The 13,264-nt window shown below is 38.9% G+C and overlaps 2 protein-coding genes across 2 annotated transcripts in view; one reads left to right on the forward strand and one right to left on the reverse strand.

The window, feature by feature from the left end:
- Window positions 1-6,280, forward strand: part of LOC119742597 (hypoxia-inducible factor 1-alpha-like) — a 31,375-nt gene extending 25,095 nt beyond the window's left edge. Inside the window, exon 14 of the mRNA XM_038218710.1 lies at window positions 939-6,280. Within this exon, the coding sequence (XP_038074638.1) occupies window positions 939-1,184 (246 nt within the window). The 3' untranslated portion in view covers window positions 1,185-6,280. The remainder of the gene's footprint in view (window positions 1-938) is intronic.
- Window positions 6,281-9,011: 2,731 nt separating this feature from the next.
- The window catches only part of LOC119742604 (DNA helicase MCM8-like), a 34,552-nt gene continuing 30,299 nt past the window's right edge, over window positions 9,012-13,264 (reverse strand). The window contains exons 21-24 of the mRNA XM_038218723.1: window positions 12,221-12,305; window positions 11,560-11,649; window positions 9,525-9,630; window positions 9,012-9,209 (exon numbers count right to left, since the gene is read on the reverse strand). Of these exons, the coding sequence (XP_038074651.1) occupies window positions 9,202-9,209; window positions 9,525-9,630; window positions 11,560-11,649; window positions 12,221-12,305 (289 nt within the window). The 3' untranslated portion in view covers window positions 9,012-9,201. The remainder of the gene's footprint in view (window positions 9,210-9,524; window positions 9,631-11,559; window positions 11,650-12,220; window positions 12,306-13,264) is intronic.

A 13,264-nucleotide genomic window follows, 5' to 3' on the forward strand; every position in this document is an offset into this window, starting at 1 on the left:
CTATTTTCATCCTGTTTTATTAGTTGACTGCATTCACTGTAACACAACTGCAGGATATTTCAATGCCATTTTCTCAATCAGGTTTACAACTTCAAGTAAGTTGGTGGTCTATATTTCCGTTACTGAACTCAGTGCCCCTAAACATTATATACCATTGGAAAGCTCTTGTTCTGCAGAATCCAAATAACTAAGTATCTCAATTCTTAAAAAGTCTGAATCTAAGCTCATTTTGTGATGACAGGTCACACATATATATTCAAATGTTTTTGAATTCTTTGACAGACAGTTTTACTAGACAATTACAATTTATATTTCAATGAAGAGAGTGATGAAGAAAGTGTAACTTTAAAATTGACACGTCATAAAATAGATTTCACATGTACAATGAAATAGATTCTTTTGTCTCGAAATGCACGTGTTGTAGTCTTTCATATTTTTTACTCTCATTGAGTGAAGTACTCCTTGGTGAGGAGTGAACCTGAAGGTTTTTGGGGGTTTTGTAAGAAGTTGTAGGCCTTTTTTTTGTGGGAAAATACTGAAAATGATAAACTTTGTTTTCTTATCTTTTTGTCTTAAAACAAGACTATATTTGTGGCATTTGATCACAGGCACAATATTCTGGTCCATTACACCCTGCTCCATGACGCCTTTGCCAAATCATAGCTGTGATAACTGTCCAACATGCGTGCGCCAAATCCGACATACGCGCACATGCCTGACATACGCGCACATGCCTGACATACGCGCACATGCCTGACATACGCGCACATGCCTGACATACGCGCACATGCCTGACATATACGGCTGGAACATGCATTGCAGCAATGAAGAGACGCCCGTGTTGTTGGCGGTGCAGTGGTGGAGCCTTAATGGATCAGTGTATTCCTAGAATGTATTCATGTAGAATTAAAACGGTGGTGTCCTGTTGTGTTTGACAGGTGGTCAACAAACGAGGTGGCGGTGTCAACAACGCGGGCCTGCTGGCCACCATCTCCAGCGGCAAGCAGGAATTGTTCCCCAAATTCCAGACCCAGCCCTCGCCCGGAGAGGACGCGGAGGATTTGCTGGCTGGCGGCTACCTGCCCCTGATTGCTAGGTATGACCTGGATGTCAACACTCCCCTGCAGGCCTCCGCTGGTCTCCTGCAAGGTGAAGAGCTGCTGAGAGCATTGGACGTACCGTGAAGTTAAACGGTACGGCAAGGAATCTAGTCGCTGACGGCTGCACAATGTGATTTTAAAAAAAATCACCCTTGCACCTGTGTACAAAAATTGCTATGTAAATAGAGTGTGTTGGTGACCAACTTGAATCCATATATTTTAGTACTGTACATGAATCAAAGGAAGGAATGTGAGAATGAATGGATGGTGTGCAGCACTACAATTGCACACATTGACTGATATCTAGTTTGAATGTGAAACAAAAACACTCAGTAGATGTGAACCTTGGCACACTTCACAATGTGCACTACTAGACAATTTGCACACATATAATGCATTGTTGATTGCCTGTTGTGAATGCATGTAACTGTATACATTTGTATAACACTTGTGCGCCAGGATGCCATTTTGTTGTATGCCATGTAAATGTGTCAGCACACTACGAATGAGCACCAACGTGCACATTTGAAATGTGTACCAGTGTATACACTGTGAACGCAAAGCTTCACATCTAAACTTTTGATCAAGGTAAACATTCTGACATGTTCAAGCCAGGGATGAGGTGTGTTTCTGCTGATGAGATTATTTCCATGAAATTACTCTTGTATTAAGGTAAGCTTATGATACAAACTATATAGTAGTGTTTAGCCGACTTGACTTACAACGTATATTGTAATAATGAATTGTAATGTACCAGTATGGTACATGTATATGTTTTATCGTTCACCGTGTTATTTGCACAATGATTTTGAAAGAAATGGTTTGAACAATGGTGGGTTTTTTTGGTTGGTGTGTTAAGTGAAGGCAGGAGGGGAACTGTTTATTGTGAGCTGGTTGTGACACAGTAGAGTGATCCGTTGTGGGCCTCTCCCATGCCACACTGCAGGTGCATGCATGTCGGACTTTTGTGCAAGCATGTCGGACTTTTGTGCATGCATGTCAGATACTATTCACGGTTTTCATTAGTCAAAACATCATACAACAGTACTCAATGGATCAATCTACTGACCACAGAGTATGCATTACCATTTTTACAGCCACAAAGTCAAGGCAATGTTTGATTTATGTTTTTGTTGAGGGGGAGGCTCTATTTTAAGATTCTGTTATAAGTTTCTTTGGTGTTGAAATTGGTGTCTTTTGAAGTTTATGGGGGGGTTAAGGCATACTATTAACATTTTAGTAAAAAACAAAGGCAGTGTACGATTTTTGTCAGTGGTTACCTACACATTATCGCACAAAACAGCTTTTTAGAAGTATTTTTAATACGGAAAAAATATAAGGTAAATAAAGTGTAAGACATGTCTTTTCCCCCTTTTTATTCAATTTGTCATTTTATTCAAAGAGAACGATTTTACATTAAGGTTCAATACCTATGTGTACATTCGCTGCCTGCCAGTTTAGTAAAAACAAATTTAATGTTGTGTTTTAATTTGTGCAGAAAAGCACAAACTTTTACCACTGTTAACCCTTAAGTATTTTCATACAAAAAAAAAAGCTTTGTAAATTGCAAATATTTAGAATTTGGTTAAATTTTTTTGTTGATACATATGACTGCCCAAGTTAGGTTGCTTCTTAAAGGTACTGTACACCATTTGCATATGTCATAATTTCATGAAATGGACCGATTAGTGGAGTAGTAATTTTTAAACTAGTCCGAAATTTTTGCGTCAAAAAAATTGCATATTTCACAAATTCCTCATTCAAACATAGCTAAATAAAGTGTTGAGAGCCCCTTTAAGCAGCGTTGAACTATTGACAGCAAATAGCTGTATGAAGTTTGGCCCATGTTATAAACTGTACTACAAACTGTAGTATCTTCCGGAGCCATGCATGGAAAATATTAACGGATGTAGCATTTGAAATTCTTCTTTTTTCTCACAGCAGTGGTTCTGTCCGAACCATCTGATACAAAATTCCTTTTTTCTTGAGATTGCCAGCATACCAGGCACTAAGTCTTAGTAAGATTTCACAGGATGCTTCACATTATTATTATCTACTTACAATCAAATAAGCTATTTCATAATATTTTGACCGTTTCGTTTTGGAATGTCTGCAAATGGTGTACATTGCCTTTATTATATATGCCTTCCTAATACTATGTAGCTGTTTGTACAGCAACAACGAAACGTGGAATACAGTGTTAATTATTATACTAAAAGTGCATGCACAGTATTTGACCACTTGAACACGTTTATACATATTTCTCATCAAAACAATGGCCTACTAATCGTATCTACTCCTTTATTTTAATGAGAAAACAAATTGATTTACACTGTGTTTTATTACAGAAGGGCATTTTTTGTGCGAGTTTAAGGAGAAACCGCTGTTATTAAGTCCAGCTGTCCAGGACACGTGAACATAAATGAAATATTTCAAAGTTGAAATTAAACTCTTTTTAAGATACAATTTTTGAATCTTTTGCGTTCATTTTTGACACTGTTTTGCGTGAATTAACTCAAAGTAGTTGTATGTGGGGGAAAAGCTATTGTATTATTTGAAATTTCCTTGCGTGATATTGTTCAGAAGTTCTGAAAATAAAAACTGGTGTATAAGACCATTTGACTTGTTTTTGGTATTTTGAGAATACTGTGGTTTGTATTGTAAGTAGGAATCCAGTCCCGTACTGCCCTTGATCTGCTATGGCGAAAAAAAAGAGCATAGCTATATAATCGCTGTATAAGTATGTTACCTTTGAAATTGGCTGAAGTATATATATAACCTTTTAAAAAATAAACAGTTGTATTAATATCGCTCCCTTGTGTGGTGCTGAAAGTATATTTGTAACGTTACCTTTATATCGCAGGTGTACTGGATTTGTTGAACGACTACAGTGATAATCTAATGTGATCTAGCTGTAAAATAATGTGATCTAGCTATAAAATTACATGTAATTGTAGCAGGTGTTGCTCAATCACGTAACTAATGGTCTGTATTAAAATACACAAATATGAGAGACTTTTGTAACCCTGTTTCCGTAGAGTTAAGCACAGTAGGAAATTGTGTATGTGCCTGATCTAAACTTACAGTGCAGCACTAAATAGTCTTAAGGCACAACTGACCAATACAACAGGTGTATCACTGTATCTGTTGCCAAGCATCTACCTCAACTCGCCTTGTAGTATTTTGCACACAACACATTTGGCACATTCATTCGCACTTAAAAGGATTGTTCAATTTTCCTTCCTCGCAACATATTCATTAACATAACAAGATTGGTCTGAAGCAATTGTTGTTTTTGAGTTCTCTGGACATGTTGAATATTGTGCCTATAGCAGAGTCATAGCCTGTAAATTTGAAATGCTCAGACAAACAAAAAAGTACTCCAGCTTGGCATGCACTGCATCACATAGCAGTATAGACTATTTTGGCGCCATCCATTGTCGGAGGTGGAACCAGGCTTGAGCAAGTCATGCTTAGGTAGTATGCATGAACTCGCGACTCCTTCAACCAATACGGTTACCAAAATGCATGCGTGCCTCGTCTTTAAAGGCATGCAGCATGCGAACATGGTTCCACCTCATAATGGCTTCTGATCTTGTTCACTGAATTACAGGGCCAGAGTGTGCACATACATGCATGGAGGAAAGTTGAGTGCCATGGTGCAACACGGGGAAACTCTTGACAATATATTCCCATTTTGTGATTCACACACAAAAAGTACACTTGCCACATGATTGTCAAACCAATTTTCTGCTAAAAACAGACGTGCAACAGGGTGTTCACAAAAAGAAGAAGGAACTTCCAATCCTAACAAGACTTTACAGTGTTTTTTCAATTTTTAAGGCAAAAGTGTGGAGTAAAAAACGAGGAAATCAGCTGATTTGAGGAAAAGTTGCACGTTTGTTAAAAAAACATGGCTGATCTGGAAGAGTTACATTTATGCACTCTATCAGTCTGCCTCTGTCTTGTAACATTCAGAACCATTTTGAAAATATATCTTCAACTGGATTGAATAAAACTACCCGTGCATCTTAAGTGCCATAGCTAGACATGTGATGCAGGACAGGCTTACTGCCTGAAAAATGAACTAGTTTAATACAATACAATGCTGTAAATGTAAAAATGCCCACTGTAGCTTGACTGTAACTGAAAACTGTAGCATTGGCTACAAAAGTAGACCAGCAACTTTGTAATATCTGAGTACATACAAGAAGATACTGGGTTAGTGATGGTGAGGGTTCATGACAATGTCCAAAACTCAAGCTTCATCCAACGCTATTGTTCCTGAATCTTTTTGAAGCAATTTTCAGGACCAAGTGCAAAAAAAATCGCATCCGATAAGATGATTTCAGTGTTCTTGTTCCAGAAAACGGAGCTAATTACGCTGAAAGGCCCCGATTCAGTGGCCTAAAAATGTGGAGCTGAAACTGAGATTTGGGGGGGGAAAAAACTTCCCCTAAAAGTGTTGAAGCATGTAGGATAATTTACAATTTTCTGAGAATAGTACCTACTGATTTAATAACAGAAACATTACTCAAAGGGAAGATAGGACTGGTATCAAACAACCTTTGAAATGATTCCATTTGAAATGGTATCATTTGAAGACGACAATTTTTTAAGGTGGTTTCAAAGCACTTTTTTTACGTACACAAACAACGGAATCCAGTTACATTTTCTCCATATTCTCAAAATGTATAGTATCCACTGAGCTGAAAGTTCTACAGGTTAGCTGTTGTGCACGTTACTGAAAATGTTGAGCAATTCTGTTTCTTCAATAGAAAAACAAACTGCACAAAATGCTAACCCAAAGTTCATGTGACAGATATACATGCAGGTGGCTTACGACATGGTTATGGCATAGGGCCATTATTGTGTTTGCCACACAAAGCTACCTTTAATTATAAAAAAAAACTGAACTAAACCAACACTTAATGAGGGCAGAGGGAGTTGATATTAGGCTCTCATTAAGATTAATTCCACTAAATTGTTAACTGATTGTATGAAAATTCCCCTTGCCAGATTGTAAGAATAAGCATTACTTGAAATTATGTGAATTGGCATTCATATTAAATGACACAGGGGGCTCTGTTGAATTGACTGAGTAATGAGTAATGTAGTTATGATACAAGTTGTTTATAGGGTTGTGTTATAAACTCAATAAAACATGGTTGTAAAACAGACTTGTTGAACGCTCCTCATTGTTACAGGGATAGTGCTATAAAATGCTGTAGAATTACCCTTTTTTTTTTTTCCTAGTACCCTTAAATTTGCAATTAGCTAAGTAAGGTATCCTTTGCATTCTCACATAGACCAATTCTTAACCAGGCACTCACATAAACCACTTTTTAACTAGACAATAATACAATTGTGTGCAGTTTGAACAAGTAAGGCAAAGGTTACTTTCCTTGCCTTCCACCGCTGTGACCCGGGATCGAATCCCGCCTGGGCCAACATGTGGATTGGATTTTCAGTCCCTGCCCGATTCCGTGGGTTTTCCCCAGAATACCATTCTGGGGTTTTCCTCCAACCACTAAAACTAGTTTCCTTCCACATCCTCTACCAACGGACCCCACTGGAAATAAGTCGGAAGACTTTCACAGGTTATCCCGGCCAATTGCCGAAAAATTACAAACAAACAAATGATACAAGGTCCATGATAAACAAGGAGAGCAGCTTGGTCTAGGCGATCTCCTAAAAGAAAACGTCGGGCAAATGTTCGGTCCTGGCAATGATCTCAAGACTTTCCATGAAATGTAGTTCATTCGTCTTGGGGATGTATACAGCTTGTATTGCATCTGATTGCTCCAAGATGCCGGGGGGGGGGGGGGGGGGGAAAGCCTAGTGTGTCTTGGCTCTAAGACAAACCCCAGACAAACTAAAGAAGTAGCTGTTAAATCATTATGACATTGTTCAGTGCATCTGGTCTGTTGAAACAACATGTTCTGAGCAAGCACCATGAGCACTTTCGAGCAGATATTGGCGCTCTATAAGACTCTGTTATTTACAAATCCTGCACAATGGAACTGAACAGAAACAGTCAACATCCACCTACATAATCTTCACCTATTCAGATACATGTCAAAAAGTAGGGTATGTTTTTCCACTTCACATGCAAACCAATACCTGAAAAAAATTATCTCATTCGTGGAATCCTGTCATACACGGTTTTGCACTTAAGCTGTGGTTAAAATCCTGACTTTTAATCCGGCAGGATTTGGTTAGAGCTCTGGTGAATCGAGTTGTTCAGTGAACTTTCCATGTCATCAACATGATCATATAATGATAACCTTCCACTTGACCCAGATCTACCAACATGTATGAGTCTGTCCACTGTATTCATTTACACAAGCCGACATGACGTTTTGCACGTACAACCTCCTGTTGAGGAACACTGTAAAAATCTAGCAGTGTTGCAATACGGACAGGAAATGTTGAGAGAAAAAAGATATCTACAGCATGATTACTTTATGGGGTTAAAGAGTCGACCCAACCACAAAGCTTCTCTTCAATGGAAGACATTGTCAACATTTCCTGGAAACACGGATGCCAAATAATGGGAGAAATCAGAGATTTTGTTATAGGTATATATAAAACAATTAGAATTAGCCAAATTTTGGAGTGGTGACAGATATCAAAATCTGGTTGTCCCAATTTTTTTGTTTCAAACCGCATAACGGTTATCTGATTTTAGGTTTTATTTGTAGGTTTTACACGGCAGAATCAAATTTCTCAGTATACCAGTTTGTGGATTTTATTTACAGCAAATATACATCAACAATAAATTACAGCTTTCTCAGACATGAAAACAAAGTCTCATCTAAATCATCTTTCTTGTTCAATTTTTTTGAAACACTTTTGCTATACTTTATAAACAATAAACAATATACGTGTAAACAAAACACGACTGAGCACTTATGCTGGAGTTTAAAAGGCGCAACGATTTCAATGAAGTAAACTGGTCAATAGAAAACATTATAACACACCTCTTGCTAGTTCTTTATCCTGGTTGGCTGAAACACGGTCACGTGACGTTCACTAATATAGGCTAGTGCATGAAATTTGTGTCAGTGTCAACTAGACGCGCGTCAAGACATCGCGCACATGTAGTTTCCGAAGCATAGTGCAGGATCGGGCACTATACTCAAAAATGTTTTGACTGGTTACAGCGCCCTCTCTCAAACTCAATAACTCAATCTAACAAAACTAAAACCGTTCCTTTAATTGTTGAGTTGCTCATAGTTGAAGTGCTTATGAGTTAATTGTTGAACTAAAACAGTTCGATTGTAAAACCCTGAAAAGTTTCTTTTCTTATTTTATATTTTGGACAGAGGTGAGTTATAAAGACGTGTGTACAAAGAGGATACTACGCTGGCCCTCTGTGACCTGCAACCGATTTCACGAAACTGGAGTTACGACGTGTAACACGTCGCAACTCGCGACGCGTCGTATCATCCATTTCACGAAACATTCGATGAGTTGAACACGTCCTAAGCTCCTTGACAATGGCTTAAAACATGTCGCAAGTTACGACGTGTCTAGTGGTCATCGCAAAATAAGAGGAGTCCTTTTTTAGCCAGTTTTATGCCATAAACATTACAAAAACGAGATTATAATTCTGAGGCAATGTGTGTGAAGTTGTAAATAGAAAATGCATTGAATAATTATGAATTATAGCCTGGAATAGTGCAGTTTAACTTTCAAAGTAGCTACACAGTCCACTGAGAGCTTGTTTTCCCCTGAAATTGCATCACACGGCCGCCATTTTTCAAGCGGAGATCCAACGACTCTTTGTTGAATATCAGACGACTATTAACTGTACGCTACTAAATACATAAAACAGTCACCGAGTTGTGCTATAAATACACATACGACGCGTCACACTTACAACTTGTTTTGTGAAATGGATCACAGAACACGTCGCAGCTGCGACGCATCGTAGGGATAAGACGCTGCTATGCATCGTAAGTTACGATGAGTTTCATGAAATAGGGTGCTGCAAAAAACAGCTTGTTCCAAGTTGGAAACGCATGTACAAGTGTGGTGCATTGTGAGCTGTGTTCCTTGAAGGAAGATTCAAAACATGAGGAAAGATTCACCTCCATCAACACGCAAGGGCGGATCCAGGGGGGGCCAAAGGGGGCCATGGCCCCCCCCAAAACGAAACCAATTTTTTTTTTTTTCATGTGACATCGCAATAAAGGCAGGCAATGAGTACACCACCATCTTTTCCTCAAAAAACATTGGTTAAAGTGGTCAGAAATTGCCTCAGATCGCACCACAGAGCATCTAGAATCCAAAAAATTTTCGGGGCCCTTACGGGCCCCGAACCCCACGCCGAAATTTTTTTGACCCACTTTTTGGGGGGACCAAATTTTTTTTTGGCCCCCCCCAAAATTGTGTTCTGGATCCGCCCTTGTCAACACGAGGCCGTCTGCAGCTGATAGACCCTGGGGCCCTTCTTCAGCAGGTAGTTCTGGTTGTTGAGAGAGGCGACGAAGCCTTCAAAGTCAGGCATGCTGATGTTGGCGTCCTGTCAAGAAATAAAGAGTTCATGACGTTAAGGCAAGATACTGAGAATTTTGTCCTTACTTGCAGCAGAAGCTGAATTGTAAAGGAGGCAGATATATATGTGGTAAAACCAAAGGCATGTAAAGGCGCCTTAGGCAGCCGCCATACGATCCATGTCTGATCACGGAGCACAGCCAGATTGAAAGTGTATATTTTTTTGGAGGGAGGAAAACTGGAGAACCTGGAGAAAAACCTTCCTGGCATAGGAGACAATCAACCAACAACTCGAATCACATATTACCCGAGCCGGGAATCAAACCCGGGCCACAATGGCATACCCATGATCTTTTTTTGAAACAAGAAGACGAGGCAAGCTTAGTGAAGCTGGTCTCAGAGTGCACACAATTCCAATTGATTGATTCAGAATGGCTGAAAAGCTATAGTGGTGACATGATGGAAATTTAACATTCACTTTTGCCGTTCACATGGAGACTTGACTTACTGCCTGCACATGTACGAACATTCGGTATAGCGGTGTTCTGTATAGCAACGGTCTACTGTACTTGAATAGGAAATCCTCGTAAAAGCTGGTCCGAGACCAGTCTTCCTCAGAAGTGATAGTCAGTCAGTCAGTCAGTCAGTGAGCCAGTCAAGCACAAAGAGGACACTAGGCTAGCCCTCTGGGACCAGCACAAATCATGAAATAGACAACAAAAGGGAAAACTGGCTAAATTCACTGTTAAGCAACCTCAAACAATCAACATTAATTACTCAACAAACAATGTTAAACGAAGAAATTGATCAAACCGGCAAACTGTACTAGGGATAATTGCAACTAAGCATTGGTAATTTGGGACACCATTTGTAATCATTCAAAAACGAAACTGCTAAAAACAGTATGAACTGTCCTACTTGATTGCAAGTGGATAGGATCGTGCATACTGTCATTGCCTGTGAAATCACTGCGCCTGGTATGCTGTCATTTTCAAGAAAAGAGGAATTACGCCTTGGCTCATTCAGGTTTTTTTCCAATTCTGCCCCCAATTGATGAAATTTAGATTAGTTTACCATCTTTCAATGGATACCTTGCTTTGCGTCAAGAAAAATGATGTTGCATTTTCACACTTTTCTCAAAAAGTACGATATCTACTGTATTAAACCATTGCTATGACGTCACACTATTGTTAAAGTGTGGATTCGAAACTACGAATATCTTACACTGGTCACAAAGTGTGGATTCGGAACGACGAATCTTTAGCAAAGTGTGCATTCGGGATAACGAGTCCACACTTTGAACATGTTGGACAATTGTTCTCCACAATGAGCATTAATACGACCGTTTGCATGAAAACTTTCCTTCCGAATTACCAATGCATCTTCACTGTCAGATTCTCCACCGACACTGCAAAAACTACTTTTTGTCAGAAAGAAATCGTCGTCTGAAGTATCCATGTTGACGGAAGGAGCCTACACACAAAACAACTTGGTTGTACAGGTGTGGCAACACATGCTGAACACACCACAATGCTTGATTACGTATAAGAGCCTCGAAGAACTCCCTTGTAAATTACCCTATTAAATGGCCACGACTCACTGGACTGTTAAATACTTCTTTTGAAGCAATGGTTTAAGTCGGAGAATACACTCGCAAATGTGGATTCTTAATTTACGAATTCACACTTTCTTGTGTATTCTCCTTAACCTACAATTTGACAGGTTAGTTTTTCAATAAACCTGCTTCATATGTTATATTGGCAAAAGTGCATTTTTTTGCAAATGGTGTCCATTATTGAAGTACTTGTGTTGGCTGTATGAGAGTCCATACAGCTAACCACAGGGCAGTCAAGACACTGGAGCTAAAATCCCCTCCCCTAAAAATAAACCTCAGAAAAGCAAATGTAAAACACATAGCCACATCAACTAAGCCTGTCTATTCTAGAGTGTTACCCACCCTTGCTATGTCTCTCATCTGCTGCACTGAGAACAGCGAGTTGTAGGTTTGTTCAGCCACCCTATTCAACACGGCGATGAAGCGTTTGGCCTGAAAAAGATTCAAAGAAAACAAACTTGAACACTTGAAGAAAACTGTCACTCTATATCATGAACGTGAAATTTCTGAACAGAAAAGTGCTAAAAGACAGAAAGTCTGAGACCAGTTCTATAGACTCGTCTTAATCCAAAGTCCACATAGGATTACTAAAATAAAAAATAATACAATAGGAATCAAGTCGAACAGCTAAAGCTATTTTGAATTAGTACTTTGAATAAGTAGGAATATGTGTGTTGGACAAGCAGCTGTGCTAAAAAAAAATTGCATGTGGTCAAAATACGTGGCTTAATACCTTGACAATCTTTACATTACTTTTTGTCCAAATACTTAGATTCCTCAAAAATATAAAAAAGACCAGTTACTCATTTTTACACATTTTTTCAAATGTTAAAATTGAGCATACTTGTCAGACTCAGGGATAAAAAGAACTACACTGCAACACTTGATGGAATTAGAGAATATAAAACTTGTTTTGGCTGTCATTATTGAAAACTTGAAATAACAGAGATTTCAGCATTTTAGGATTCAGGAATTTTCAGGATTTGAAAGTTTGCCATCATACCTTGGAGCGGCTACTCATGCCAGAGCCGTGCTGTGATCGCTGGAAGTCCAGAAACCCAAACTCGTCTGAATAAGTGTCAATCATACTAGCAGAAAACAAAAAACAGAGAAAACATTAATGTAGTTTTCTGAAATTGAATGCTATCATGTTGATACTAAGGGTGTAGCTTCAAGATGTTTAAAGTTATCTAGGGGTGTGCATCCGAACAGGGTACCCGAGTACCCGCCTGCTGATGTCAGGAACCGGTTCCGGATTATGGAATCGGGTACCAGTAACCAAATTACTTCAATAGTAACTTCTCAAACAATGAAAAAGAAAGGTTTTGAATGCCATTTGTGGGGAAATCTTTTGCTTTCATTTAGCAGAGCCAGGATAGGAGACCCAGGGCTGATTAAATTCATCCAACTTTGCTTCTTACTTTTCCTGATGAACATACCAGTAGATCACCTGACCTAAGGGGCCATTCAAAATTTTCGATGTTCTTAAATTTCAAAAAAAAAATCGAAAATGTGGGTGGGTGGGTCAAATTAGTTTATTGAAATTTTTGTTAATCGAAATTCACTTTTTTTCAATTAAAAAGATATTAAATAGCTCTTTTGACTTGCCAATTCAACTCTCTGCGTTCCCTATGATTCGTAAACCCTTTGCCCGTACCATACGGGTACAGTATGCATCCGGTACATGTGCAATGGACTGTGTATACGTCAATCGGAGCACCATATGCATGGGGACCAGTGAAGTTAGACTTAAAGCATGCGTAAAATCAGTGCACCGTACAAATGGAGCGGGATACCAGGTTCATTTTGCCTTAATACACGCCATGAGTGTCGGTTACGAATCGCGTCAACAAAATAAACCTACTTAGGCAACCTGTAAAATTGGGGTGGGTGGGTGGGTCAAAACAATTAGGAAAAAAAATCAAAGTTTAAAAACACTGAAAATGTTGAATGGCCCCTAAGATGCCACATACAATACAACTTTTGCAAAAAGTTAACTTGGGGTTGTACCAATGTACATATCTACCTATGTAAAATGTCAAACGTG

This window comes from Patiria miniata, unplaced genomic scaffold (assembly GCF_015706575.1).
Source record: "Patiria miniata isolate m_02_andy unplaced genomic scaffold, ASM1570657v1 HiC_scaffold_11, whole genome shotgun sequence".
Classification (NCBI taxonomy): Eukaryota; Metazoa; Echinodermata; class Asteroidea; order Valvatida; family Asterinidae; genus Patiria; species Patiria miniata.